General features: G+C 36.1%; 1 protein-coding gene across 5 annotated transcripts; it reads left to right on the forward strand.

Annotated features, from left to right (window-relative positions):
- The first annotated feature begins 759 nt into the window (after positions 1–759).
- On the forward strand, positions 760–13,505 carry LOC134743046 (band 7 protein AGAP004871-like). 5 transcript variants are annotated; one of them, XM_063676322.1, is made up of 8 exons: positions 760–1,110; positions 1,487–1,528; positions 2,272–2,372; positions 4,108–4,263; positions 9,845–9,942; positions 11,583–11,744; positions 12,489–12,654; positions 13,344–13,505. In XM_063676322.1, exons 1-8 carry the CDS (start codon positions 1,023–1,025, stop codon positions 13,473–13,475), a joined length of 945 nt encoding a protein of 314 aa, XP_063532392.1. In that variant the 5' UTR covers positions 760–1,022; the 3' UTR covers positions 13,476–13,505. The 5 variants fall into 5 exon arrangements, with proteins under 5 accessions (XP_063532392.1, XP_063532396.1, XP_063532395.1 ...); XM_063676326.1 differs by having other exon boundaries at positions 760–922; XM_063676323.1 differs by lacking the exon at positions 760–1,110 and adding an exon at positions 1,134–1,410.
- Positions 13,506–15,189: the final 1,684 nt, after the last annotated feature.

Consider the following 15,189-nt stretch of genomic DNA (forward strand, 5'->3'; position numbering starts at 1 on the left):
TTTTACCGCAGCGTACAGTCACTTAAGTGTAAAAATCTGGGTGCACACATTAATTCAAAAATATGTCTCATTGCTCACTTAAGAACTCTGGGACATATTTTTCAGTAAGTTGTATGCAATATTTTTACACTTGACTGTTACGAGAAAGCAAGCTTACAATATTTAATTTAACTGACGTATCTGACGTTTCAGCTTGTTATTGTCGCAGTTTTTGTAGCGATGCGACTCTGACGTCAATTCGAGAAAATGAAGTTAGGTTAACGAGAGTTGTCTAATGTATGTTTAATTCACTGACATTGTTCTGGTTAACGTCTTAATATTAAATTTGTCTGGAGATATTTATGTTAAACTAATAAACATATCTGATTCAACAGAGCAATAATGGAAATAAAGTTTGTTTTTTCTAGTTATGTTAGATATGGTGGTGTGGTTTAGATACGTGATACGTAGTTATGTTTAAATAAATGGTCCTGTAACTCATTGGTGTTATATTTTGATCCGATATACATTATCAATTGCCGAAATATTATTTATGAGAATGAACATTTTCTTAAATCATCATTTTGTCTGAACTTAAAACACACCCCGTAAAAACAGGTCGGGCCAGGTCAAATTTTTAACCATATAAAAAATTGAATAGTATAATAAAAGTCTTTTGACCAAACGAAAATTTGGCAAACCAAATTCGGGTGGTTATTATTTCCACAAAAGTATCTTGCCAAATTCCATAACAAAACGAATATTTCTATCTACACTTGCAACAAAAACCTACCGATTTCATGACCCTTATAAAATTATGTAAACATCCGCTAATAAATTACATGCAGGCGCAAGCCGCTTCAGAAATACCTAAATCCCACAATTAGGATCATCTCGCAGCGGGAGCGCCCGCGCCAGCGGCGCCGAACCGACATGCCTGAAAGTGCGTTATTTATTTATTTTAAATCCTCACTTGCCAGAACACCTTAGTATCCATAGAGCCACCGATTAGAAGACACTTATAAGTTAATATTGTCATATTCATGCGCGTGACGCTGCGCTTCTCTCGCCACATGGATTTCGGTTGTTACGACAAGAACTCTGGCGAAGTGGAGTGCTACCTCGAAATACGTAAATATTTTTTACTAAGCGCTTGCACCCGGTGATTTAGCAGCTTTATTGTTGTTGTGGAACATCGCATTGTAATTGATATTTTTAGTTGGAATCGGCTTTTTGGGTTGTGTAAACAGACCGGGCTCTTCTGGCATTAGGTCCGTGTGTCAGCGCAGTCTGAGCTTGTTTGCCGAGTCAAACGCTGTTATGAGCATTAGTTGTTATAATATTTGGAGTAACAATAGTGAGTGAAGTTAACAGGAGAGATGCGCACGGAACTAAGAACGATGAGTACTAGACGTGACAATATACCCAGTCGTGAGTACTTATCCGTAGGTAGGCTTCGTTATCCAAGTTGTTATAAAACTCTAATATTTGCGTCTGAACATTTTAGATTGTGATACGGGTACTTCTTGCGCAATCACGATACAAATGCGTAAGTACTTGCCTTAGTATCCTGCTTGGTTTCATAAAAAGAGTGCGTTATTAATCCTTTTGTGTTGATGTAGAAAACTTAATTGCATCCTTTACTTATATATGACGCTGGCCAAATTGTCTATTTACTTTTAGTACAAAGTATTTCATATTTATTATATTCATCCTTTATCTTTATCCATCCTATGTTCCTGGTCATCGTTGTTATGAACGAATGTAGTTTTATATAGTTGAATTGAAGCACCCTTAACTTTATTTGCAATGCCTACTTCATCCTTATTATTTATTGATCAACTGCAATACTTAAACTTACTTTATACTCGTACCTAAACTTAACCACAGGATAAGTAATACTTAACTATATTTCTTAAATGTAAAGTTTCATAGTGTTTCATACTTGCTACATAGAAATATAATATTCTCGGGCACAAGGTGCTACTTTGACGTTGACGGATGATTTCTTCTTAGTCCTCATACGTAAAAAGTAAAGCCTGTCACTGTAGTTGCCTACGCCGATTTGGTTTTAATTTTGGCTCTCCAATAATGTCATAAGACCTACAAAAGACCCTAAAACATCATTCGTTTTGCTTTAGCTCGAAAAAGATTGAAATGTGAAATTTCATCTGCTCAAGCCGATTCGTCCTGACTAAATGCACTGACACCCTTGTTGTGAACAAATTAACCTTTGCTCGAGATTGATACATACATGAATAAAGAGCTGAGCGAGTGTCTTGTCGGCAACAGCCAACCCCGAGGCGGTGGGCTGCGTGGAGCGATTCGCGACCTTCATGTCTCTGCTCCTCGTCATCATCACATTCCCGTTCTCGCTGTTCGAGTGCTTTAAGGTAATACTCGCAATTTAATATAAATTTCTACAACATAGGTAATACAAACGGCCTCCTAGCCTAATCATTAGTAACCCTGCCTACGATTCAGGAGGTCCCGGTTTCGAATCCCGGTAAGGACTTTATTGGCGTTTATCACGAATGGAGTTCCTGAGTTATGGATACTCTCTATGTAACATATAGTCGCCTTGTGCCCATAGCTTTGCTTAGATTGGGGCTAGATCTATCTGTGTGAAATTGTCCCCAAATATACAATATATAATATACAGGTGGACCTTAGCCATTGGACAAACCCTGAAATCCCACATATGCTTACTTCTCAGGAATGCTCTAACGTTAATATTTTATTCATTAGAACAAAAGATAAAAAAATAAATGTTTAAACAAAAATTAATTCCAATGATCAACAACAAAAAGAAACATACTGTATTAATCATTGGCAGTATTTTGACATCTTGTTCGAAAATGTGCGACAATGATGACATTAGTCAAAAGTCAGAATCTTATTAATGTCATAAATAAAAAAAATAATGAATAAGGTCGAAGAAGGTTTCATACTATTTATTACCTATTTAGGAGCTATAAACACATACCGGACTTCCGGTTCGAACGCCATCTTGATAGTAGCCTCGTGATTAATTCCTTTGTTTTTTGCTCATTAATATTGTTTAAAGTGTAATATCGATAGCTTTATTATACAATAATCTAATGTGGTAGTGTGCAGTGAATGGAGAATTAATCTCAAAGCGTGTTTAACCACCATTTTGGAGTCAACGGCCGGTAGTCCACGTGCTTCTCGTAAAATCCAGCTATCGGTTTTACGAGACAACTACAACAACCACCGAACAGCGTCGTGCTCTAAGAGCATTTATTTTGTTCCTACCCTTTTACGTGACATTGGCTACGGGCAACACCGCCCTCAAGTCCATCAAGAAAAGAAAGAAACACATACCGGCTGCTCCAAAGAAAAAAATCGTAATTTGTTAATTTCTTCGTAACCGCTACACCGGTTGTTATGATGCTTGGTATACTGATTCTAAATACCCTAATGCATATGTACATTTCAGCTTTGTCCAATGGCTAAGGACATCCTGTGCCTATAGGTAATATATAATATATATATTGTATTTAGTTATGTAAAATATTGAAGTAAAGTTAGACCAAGATATTTAAATCAGCAACGATTTTGATAGCACACGCAGTGCAAGTGTTATTTATACGTCATAATTTCATAGAAGTTTGACGTTTAAAATAACACTTGCACTGCGTGCCCTATCAAAATCGTTGCTGACTTAAATATCTTGGTCCAGCTTTACTTCAATATTTTACATAAATAAATACAATATATATATTATATATTACCTATTGCAAACTTGTCTTGGTCTGACTCTACCTACTTACGAGGCTTTGGAGGCTTGCAACTCCAGAGGTGTTACATGCACGTTGTCGAGTTATTAATTAATTAATTAACTGCACATTCGTTGTGCGCGTGCCACGGCCTTTGACTTCTGTCCTAAGAGTGTAGTGTTTCTGCGGTTCGGAGTCTACCTGCCGAAAATGTTACGCAAAAATGTTACGCTGTTACGTCGTCAAAATTGCCTGAAATAAATGATTGGATTTGATAACATTAACAAGTTTCTTGTTCATGTGAGAAGGCCTGAGCCCAGAAATAAGATACTTAGACCGGTAATGCGATGATACACAGATTCAGTATTGACTCCCTTTTTAATTCCAGGTGGTGCAGGAATTTGAACGGGCCGTGATATTCAGGCTCGGCCGATTGAGAAAAGGCGGCGCGAGAGGCCCCGGATTGTTTTTTGTGCTGCCATGTATAGACACCTATAGAAAGGTGGACTTAAGAACTGTGTCTTTTGATGTTCCGCCTCAAGAAGTAAGTATTTTATATTGGTAATGTGGCCGGGGCTTCGCATACGGTACGAAAATTCTCCGTATCAGAGCTTCGAGTTTCTACATATGCCAATTTTAATCAAAATCGTTTTATTAGTTTCATCAAAGGTAACGGCATTACAGCAGATAGATTAATGATCACTAGCTATTATATACTAAAATTATACTTCTGCATTACTAAAATTATACTGCACACTAATGTAGGGTAACGGTATACAAATTATACAATTGAAATTAAACGAAAATATGTATGTATATAATGTTTTCGTGATTTTTTCTATCAAGCCAATTTTAACCTAGTCACGTTTTGGTTGCAGTCTGCTCTTGCAAATATAATCTAGTTTTCGTGTGATGTTTTTCATTGCAGTTGCCTTTTTTAGGGTTCTGTACCAAAAAGGTACAAAAGGAACCCTTATGGTGCGACTCTGTCCGTTGTCCACATTGCTAAATATCTCGAGAATTACTTAAACTATCGATTTGAAATTTGAAACAGTCATGAAGAATGCTAACCCAAACGCACTGGAAGTGTATTTTTTTTATTTATTTTTTATTAATTATGGAAAATGCCCAATATAAAGAGGTGGCAAAATTTCAAAGTCCAGTTGCTAGGTCGAGTGGGATATCATTTGAAAGAGCTCAAAACAATTTTTTGTTTTTTTTTTCATAGTGGAAAAAAACTTTATAAAGGAAAATGTAAAAAATACCATCCCCCCCCCCCCTTATCTCCGAAGTTTACCAACCAAAAATTATGAAATGTTTACACAATAATAACATTATCATAAATATTACAGGAAAAATATAATCACACCTCTATCTTGAACACTTTTTTTTTTTTAATTATCAGGAAAACATTCTGTAATTTAATTTGAAATTTAAGCCCCTTTGCGGGTGTTTATTATACTTGAAATATCTATGAGATTACACTTAAACCACCTTCTTTGAAATAAAACAAAAATTGTTTAAATCGGCTCTCATGATAAAAAATATCCTAGAAAAATCAACATACATACAGGTCGCGCATAGTAGTTAGCCAATTTGCCGATAGATGGGGCTTTACACAATTACGCTTATTACTTATAATTCTGGTCAAGGTCAAAAGCCTTTTGTGATTATAGTTACATGAGAAAATTTTAAATATGTACGGAACCTTCGGTGCGCGAGTTAAACGAACTCTCACTTGGCCGGTTTTTATTTATTAAAATACATCCACTTCACATACAGATGTAGTGCATAATTTTATTTTATTTTATTTTGTTATGAAACTATAGGTCTGATCTTCTTGTCTTTAAACTAAGTTCATAAACTATGTATGACTGTTTGTTTCTGAATAAAAAAAAAAAAAATTATTTGCCATCGTATTTTCTCGAAAACATTCGTATTTGTCATGTTATTTCTGTCATCCTCAGTATCTAATTGTACTGAGACTAACTGACACAGCAAGACACGTTCATGCGTTTCCGTGAAAATACGATGGCAAACAATTATGCACTACTGGTCTACATCTGTACATATGTGACGTTTTCAAGTAAAAGGTACCACACTATCACTTACCATAAGAACGAAATTTGCTTGTATCTTTACGCGAATAACGTGTCAGCGCGTCCTTATGGCAAGCGACAATGTGGTACCTTTTGCTTGAAATCGACACATATATTTAATATAACTTACACTGTAAACATTTAGTACTGATATATACACGACAATAACGGAGTACCTAACATTGACTACTTATATCGCAGTGAGATCAAATAAGTGTGTAACTCACTCATTATTTACTTAGATATATTTCGCTACACTGTATAGCCGTAGACGTAACGTTTGAGTAGAATTTATCCTTGCATTTAAAGCCTAACGGCCAGAAATGCCCGGTTTAACATCAATAGAGCAAATATCATATAAAAATCAGCGACCGTATCTTATAACACTGTAAACATTTTCTCAGAACATCCTGACTGTAAAAAGGTAAACGCGTCAAAGATTTTTATTGCCACGAATTCAGTAGTATTGAAACAGTTAACCCCATTCCTGCTGCGATTAATTGATGGGCCTCTAAACTATCAATCAACGGTTTACGGCGTACAAACAATCGTTCTTTGAATCCAATTGTCTAATAATAGTTGGATTTAGAATGCCGAATCACAGGTTTATGCCAAAAAGTAATATGCGATCGGAACCCTCAAAATTACCATAATATCATATCATATGCCTTATGGGAAACGGTCGAAGGGATAGTTCAGAGTCGGTAACCGCTACCAACCGTGTCGGCTTGGTATTGGGACCCCAATAATGCCCAGAAACAGTGGCGCAGGCCATCTGCTTTAGCGTAATGACGTCATTAAAATTGCTCCCGTCTCGTTGCCTGTTTGCGCTTGATATCCCACACGTGTATGTGCAATGCAGAGATTCGGTGCAATATGCATCATATTTGCAACGAGGCAGGAGCCATTCTGATGACGTCATTAATTTACGCTGAAGTGGAAGTTTGGGGATCTCAATACCATGCCCAACAACATACTACAAGTTGGTATAGGTAGTCTGTTTTTAGGGTTCCGTACCCAAAGGGTAAAAACGGGCTGGAAAAGATACGCTTCGCTCGCTCTTACATAATAGGTCAAAAACAGGATATTCATTTAAATGAGACTTACTCGGTACAAACTAAAAACCTATGCTTTTCAAATTTAAAACAACGTTAATACTTAATACTCACAGTCAGACAACCTTAGTGAAGCAGGAGATAAATAACAAAAGTTTTGAAACAGGTAAGTAGGCTTATTTATTGGGTTTATAAGAAGAATCAATTGTGATACTTAACAAAAACGGCTAAATTAGTGCAAAGTGGTTATAATCGCAGCGCGCCAATAGATGGTCAATATCATAAATCGGTGCGCGCGCGTTTATTTTGACACGCGAATATGCGCGCGGGAATGGACGGATCGCAGATCCGACCTCAATCTGCAGCGTAACATAAACTGAACGGGATTCTGCAGTTCAGCCGTTATTGATTTTAGATTCCGGGTTTGCATGTTCTTATTAATATTAAACCTTTCCTCTACTCGATGAGCTAGGGTTTAAGGGAATGGCGGAGTACTGGCACCACACTGGCACGCTCCAGCTGACAGCTAATTTAATTACTTAGGCACATTAGATTATTTATTTTTCATGAAGTATATTAATAGTTAAACTTAAGTTTCCTTGAAATATTATTATTGTCCACTTTATTGTGCTTGGAAGGTGTCATTTAGTTATCAAATTCACCCTTGCACGTTATAAAAAAATCGGTCAAGTGCGAGTTCGTATAACTCGCGCACCGAGGGTTCCGTACAAACTTTCAATTTTCTCATGTAAATAGAATCACGAAAGACTTTTGCCCAGAAGCCCAGAATTATAGTAAGCGTAATTGTGTACAGCGCCATCTATCGGCAAATTGGCTAACTAATTTGCGCGACCTGTATGTGTGTTGGCATATGTTGGTTTTTCAGGGATAATTCCTTATCATGTGAACATTGGGAACCGATTTCAACAATTTTTGTTTTATTTGAAAAAAGGTGTTTTTAGTGTAATCTCATAGACATTTCAAGTATAACATAACCCGCAAATGAGCTTAAATTGCAAATTAAATTAGAAAATGTTTTATGATAATTAAAAAAAAGTATTCAAGATAGAGGTATGATTATATTTTTTCTGTAATGTTTATGATAATGTTATTATTATGTAAAAAAATATTATTTTTCGTTGGTAAACTTCGGAGATAGGGGGGGGATGGTATTTTTTTCACATTTTCCTTCATAAGTAAATGTTTTATTTCTATGAAAAACAAATAAAAAATTGTTTTGTTATGTTTAATTTGAGCTCTTTCAAATGATATTCCTCTCGACCTAGGAACTAGTTTGAAATTTAGCCCCCTCTTTATATTGGACATTTTTCATAATTAATAAAAAAAAATTACACTTCCAATGCCTTTGGGTTAGCGTTGTTCATAACTATTCCAAATTTCAAATCGATAGCTTCAGTAGTGCTCGAAATATTTAGCAATGTGACAGACAGACAGACGGACAGAGTCGCACCATAAGGGTTCCTTTTGTATGTTTTTGGTACAGAACCCTAAAAAGGAACAATAAAAAAAATAGTTACAAATTAGTTTCTTGCTGTAACTACATAACTCGTATTTGGCTAGGCACCGACTTCAAACATATCATCAGTTGCTAGTGTCATATTTTATTTTACATGATAAAAAAAGCTTTTATTATTAATTCACTTAATTCCCCTTAATAAAATAGTTTAGGAGTCAAAGTTGAATTACATTTTTTTATTCAAGACACCAAACCGAAAAACTCTCTTGCACTAAGATCGGACTAATTGCTCATTTTAACTAAAGCAAGGAGAATAAGTTGCATACGTTGAAAAAATCCGGTCTTTTCCATGAAATTTTAACTTTTCCTTACTTTTTTTTTTCAAATGTCCGTAACACACGACTGACACGACTGAGCGGTTACCAGTAGGTACATTGTAGTAACAATGTGGCAAGAGGGGCGGGATGAAATGGCGTCATACATTGTATTACTAGTGATGTAAAATAACTACTATTTTGGAAGCAATTGCGATCACATGATCTTGCCTTCCGATCCGATCTTATCCGGGTATACCTTACCTAGTAGGGGTTTGGTTTGCAGTTTTTCATCATAAAAATAAAATATTTAACAAAATATACTGTTTACCATAAGATTCCAGTTAATAAACAAAAGAGGTAATATAATATAATTGATTAACTTATACCAGGGGTTTTCAAAGTGTAGAAAGCAAACCCTCAAGAGCGCCAGAGATCGTAAAGGAGTTCATAGCAAGCGACAAGTTTCACCAGACTTTCTTAAATCTGGGATATTGATTAAGTTCAGGAAAGTAAAATGTTTTATACGTTTATCAATTACAAGTATTACAACATGTCATAGATTAGAGCTGTGACTCTAAGCCCAAGCTACTTAGTTTGCCTGATGACATTTTCTGAGTTCAAATGTCGTGTGAAGCTGGCAGACGCAGGCGCCTACGTGCTATCAGCCTTGACACCCCTACGACTTACAACCTTTAATTGATAAACCAGGACCAATATATGTATTTACTTACGTTACTGGCTCAGTAACCCAAAATAGGATCTTGGCCTCAGGGCTCAGACACAAGAGAACCTCACTTTTCCCTATTTTGCGAAACTTCACGCCAGTTAGGTACTCCGAGGGAGGTTAGTTAAAGACAAACAAAAATAAATGATACGAAAGCAACATACATATGCTCGACATCAGATTTCATAGATTAGTACGCCGTAGTATTTATGACACTTGATAGGAATGTGAAACTTAAAGTACCTGACCATTTTCAAAAATTAGGATTGAGTTCGCTTTACTCAGCGACTAAGTAATTTAGAGTTTATAGAATATACGTACAATACTCATTCAACATTGTTTTATCTCCTTATACACGATTTTGCAAAACGCTGTATTTTTTTAATTTTCAGCCATTTTCTAGTCTCTATTTTCGTTATACTGAGTCTAGCACATTTTTTTATCTGAATTAAGGTATTAACGAGAGACTCCGTGACAGTAGCTGTAGATGCCGTAGTGTACTACAGGATAAAGGAACCTTTGAACGCAGTCGTCAAGGTAGCGGACTACAGGTAATTATTGAATTGAATTAATGTTATGGCTCCTCTACACGATGGCCCAGCGCTGGCCCAGCGAGATGGACATGCGATGGTCGAGAGCACGCACTATGGAATGGGCCACTTATACATGCGTACGCACCATCGTTGGCCCACTACCTTTGATGTGCGGATGAAAAACCGACACCGTCGCCATCCCATCGCCACCCCGCCGCGCCATAAGCCATCCGATACCAATACCCTCTCTACACTCTGGCCCATCTTAGTGGGCCAGTATGATGGCCCATCGTGTAGAGGAGCCATTAAGTGCACACTAAACAAGTTTCATTGCCATTCACAATCGTAATAATGAGCTAACAACTAGTTTCTTCGACTTTACATACGCCACGATAATCTTAGTTGTTCTTGTATACGTAGGTATACTAGGTATGACAAAATCATTCTCGCAAAACGGGAGTTTAAACTAGTCTCGTCCCGCCCCATGTTCTTAATAGGACAAAAAAAATTAATACGGTTCCAGTCCAGGAAAATTACAAATATGGAAAAAAGTAGTATTTAATATGATTTCTACAATACACCATAGCATAAAAAGGGGAACAAAATTATTAAAAGTGAGGATTGTGTCTAGACGGCTCCTTCTTTGAGATATTTTTCTGTGAATTTTAATATTATTAGAAACTCGACGCTTTTGTTAAGAATTTTCTTTACGCCAACGCGTTCATGTCTGTATTTCATCAAGTTTATTACTGTCTTCAACGATGTAAATTGATGTCTGTCTCAGAACTTTCAAATGAAGATATCGTTTTTGCAGTGCTGCAAGTTTCTACGGTACGATTGTTTTCATTCATTAATTTTAAAACAAAGAAAACATTTTTGATGTTGTTTGAGCGTCTTTTTTGACTTCTTAATTGATCAAACATCAAACATTTATTCAGCAAATAGGCCACAGGGGCACTTTTATATGTCAATTTTTACAAACAATAAAATTAATCCAAAATTACAAAAAACAATTACATAAATATAAATGTTAAATTACACAAGAAAAAAAACTAATAAAAACTATACAAATAACAGAAGTACTAAAATTGTAATTAGAGATGTAAAAGTCTCTAGGTGTCAGAGATAAAATGTATATAATAATAAAAAAGATCATCAAATTATCCAGAGATGTAAAGGGTCTCCAAGACTTGAATTGTTATATAATTTCTGTCCCATAAAATTGTTATATAATTTTTGTCCCATCAAATTGATGTCCCATAAATTTAGCAAAAGTCAAATTTAAGTATGTAGGTTACTTTGGGGCAGCTTGATTTTGTTATATTTATGCGTCTATGTGTCACTGAATAAGTTTAACTAATATTGTCTTCGGTTACCGCGATATTAGTTACTCATGAAATAAAACTATGAAAACGGATTATATCGCGTATATTGAAGTTTAACTAAGTTTAACTAACCCCGAACTATCGTAATAAAATCAGCTATTCCATAAAAAACATCAACATATGATATGATTCGTCAATATGTATGACAATTTCACACATACAAATACATTTATTTAACAGAAACATTGCATTTCCACAACAGACACAGCATGAATCGTGGTCTACCACGTATATAGTTATGGTATTTTGAATATTTTTTATAAATCTACCCAGCGCATCCACACGACTGTTGGCTGCGACGACGCTGCGCAATGTGCTGGGCATGCGCGACTTGGCGCAGCTGCTGTCCGACCGAGAAGCCATCAGCCACATGATGCAAGCCAATCTGGACGAGGCCACGGATCCATGGGGTGTCGAGGTGGAGCGTGTAGAGATGTAAGTTTGATCGGCCCGGTCGGTCTATCAGTCATCGAATTCGCGGTAGACGACTGCCTGACCACAAAGCCTTTTGCTACATGATGTAAGCCAATCTAGATGGGAAGCCACGGATCCGTGCGGTGTCGAGATGGATGGTGTAGAAATTTCTACATAGGAATCGGATGTTATAGTTATCAAAGCATGCAGCCTTTTACGGTCCCAGGAAAACTATTAGCCAAATCTGGACAAGAGTAGCAGGGAGTGTGTGCAAATATTGGTCAAGCAAAGAGTTCCGTATCCAAAGTGTAAAAACGGGACCCTATTACTAAGACTCCACTGTCCGTCTGTCCGTCTGTCACCAGGCTGTATCTCATGAACCGTGATAGCTAGACAGTTAAAATTTTCACACATTATGTATTTATGTTGCCGCTATAATAACAAATACTAAAAACAGAATAAAATAAATATTTAAGTGGGGCTTCCACACAACAAACGTGATTTTTTTGCCGTTTTTTTTGCGTAATAGTACGGAACCCTTCGTGCGTGAGTCCGACTCGCACTTGGCCGGTTTTTTTATTGCAGGCAATTTATCTATTTGATTTTTTTGTTGAATACCGGTGGCCCATTACGTAGGTACCTACATCGAAACATTTTACTACTTATTTCAGATTCTCTTGTCAACGTGTTACAGTTAGATTTATACACAGTTACATATATTACCTCAAACTTCAACAAATAACGACAATTTCCTCTGCCGTCCAGCAAAGACGTGAGACTGCCAGTACAACTGCAACGCGCGATGGCAGCCGAAGCCGAGGCTGACCGCGAGGCGCGTGCAAAGATCATCGCTGCCGAAGGCGAGATCAAAGCCTCCAAGGCGCTGAAAGAAGCCTCCCTAGTCATGATAGATAACCCTATGGCCCTGCAGGTTAGTTCGCGTAATTGCACTGACAATTATATAAAATCCAAGATAATGAAGTCCTGTTCAGTTCCCTTCTTGCCAATGAAATTCATAACTTATGTTCAATTAGAGTTTCAACTGTGGTTAACAGAATACGTCTAGAGCACGTTTTACTGTCTGGTTATATCATGGTTATATAAATTGTGTGACATATCTGTCATAGCACAGAACTAGAACACTAGACGTAGTGATTGATTATATGCTCTTTGCACAGAACCACGCCAGAGCACAGATAGACAGAAAATAACTGGAATGTGTTTTTAAAATTTGACCTGATACTAATATGATCCTAGGCTCCTACTAAAGCCTGACAAAATTCTATTGGGCCCTGTGATAGTGGCGCTACAAACGGCATACATTATGGCCATATGTCAGTACCGGTCATGTCAAACTTATTTCAAATTGTTTATTGGAAATCTATGCAATTTTTCGTTTTTCTTATGTAAATATTGTATTGTATTTAAATAAAACCTTGTGAGTCTACTATATGGAAAGTGAAGGATTTTTACAGTTCTAAAAGTCCTCCAAAATATTTTAAATTCAAATCTATTTTATCAAAGAAAAAAATGCAAAAAACTAACCGCTTCGTAAACACCATACAATAATACTTTTTTTAAATAGGAATACTGTTAACCTAATTTTTTTTTTGCCCTCAGCTCCGGTATCTTCAGTCATTGAATACCATTTCAGCGGAGAAAAACTCTACAATAATATTTCCATTCCCAATGGATTTCCTGAAGACATTTTTAGGAGTTCCTGGTCCAAGCAATCCGTCATTACCCATATAATTAATTAAATATATCTACGCGTTATGGTTACATTTTTATTTTTACTGTGAACCCACTCACTGAAACCTACATTGTTACAAACAAACAGATGGACGAGTTAGTTTTTAGTTATTTCCACTAGTTACGAAGGTACACGATGCATTCTTAAATTTGGACACATATTTCATTTATCAAGTGCGGCCGTGTTTGGCGCCACAAAACTTAAGGGGTGCAATTTAAAAATAATTGAAAGAAAAATTCGGTACGAGGAGTGATTTTCGGTAAAATTCATCGTAGTCTTACTATACGTGGGAAACGGCTCCACCATAGCTGCCCAAACATGGTCTAAGACTCCAAGTCCAAATACATAGTAAATTCATTACAACTGTCAAATAGCAATTCTTACTTTACACCGATTAAACTTATATAGACGTCGATAGTTTAAGTTCAGAATTGCAGATGGCGCTTCAAAAATAGTAACATGAGTAACATAAAAGTGGCTCGAGATCGAGAGGGCTTCTTTGTCCTATATATTATATGATATTATACTGCTCTTTGTAACTCATGTAGGTTTGTGTTGTAATCTTATATAGTTGATGAAATAAAACTATGAAAACGGATTATATCGCGTATATTGAATTTATAATACATCCCGACGTTTCGAACTCTTTACAGCGTTCGTGGTCAACGGGTGACTTAAAGTAGGAAAAATCGTTACATAAATGTCTTCGTCTCGGAATAGGTCAATATTATTATCAAATTCAAATTCAAATCACTTTATTGCCAAAACATGATAGTACAAAAAATAGCAATATTTATGATGGTTTATTATTTTTGTATGTGGGTACTTTTGCACCTTGTAGCTTTTCCTCAGTCACCCGTTGACCACGAACGCTGTGATGGGTTCGAAACGTCGGGATGTATTATAAATTCAATATACGCGATATAATCCGTTTTCATAGTTTTATTTCATGAGTAACTATCGCGGTAACTGAAGACAATCTTATATAGTTGGTCAAACCAAATTGTAAGTAAATAAGAACAAAAAAGCTATGCTCATCCTTTTCTTTTGGGTGCTAGTATTAGTGTAAGACAAAGCTAGTATGATTCTCTCTATGTTTGAAATGAGACAGTCCTTTAACAAACTATACTTGCCTTTTGCATAAAAATACCTAAATGAGTGTTATATTCTTTGACCTAAATCCTCTAATCTTTAGTCTTTGGTCTATTGTCAAAATTGGGCTGGTAAAAGTCTGATTGTAAATTGTCCCTGCAATTCAACGCAAGTTTTTCTTTTATACCTATTAGTTTAACATTTTATGCGAACAAACTTTAACCATGGCCAATTCTTTACCACATGTCAAGTCTAATGGAATGCAGCCCGTCCAAACATCATTGACCGGTATTTTGATACTTTAACTAACTCTAAATCTCTATTCAAATTTCAACTGTAAAGAACTTATTTTTATCAATATTAGTAGAGTACAATAAATGTTAAATAATCGTTCCGGTCTTAGTAGTTCACGAAATTTAAATTATGTTACAAAACCTATCAACTTTGGGTACCGTTTTTGTATCTTGCTGCGTTTAAATCCCGGCAAAGACGCTAATATAGGTGATGATGATAAGACTGATGAGCACGGATAACTGCTTCTGAGTGTTGCTGTAGATAATTAATAAGATAATATAGTTTTAGCTACTATTGTTATATTGTAATATGAACCTAGTGTGGGGG

This window comes from Cydia strobilella, chromosome 7, assembly GCF_947568885.1.
Source record: "Cydia strobilella chromosome 7, ilCydStro3.1, whole genome shotgun sequence".
Lineage (NCBI taxonomy): Eukaryota > Metazoa > Arthropoda > Insecta > Lepidoptera > Tortricidae > Cydia > Cydia strobilella.

Bases quoted from the DNA above. Each gene is read 5' to 3' on its own strand.
- LOC134743046 (XM_063676322.1), top strand. From the start codon at position 1,023: ATGCGCGTGACGCTGCGCTTCTCTCGCCACATGGATTTCGGTTGTTAC. The intron at 2,373-4,107 runs GTAATACTCGCA...TTTTAATTCCAG, and splicing joins CGCTGTTCGAGTGCTTTAAG to GTGGTGCAGGAATTTGAACG. The intron at 9,943-11,582 runs GTAATTATTGAA...AAATCTACCCAG, and splicing joins GTCAAGGTAGCGGACTACAG to CGCATCCACACGACTGTTGG.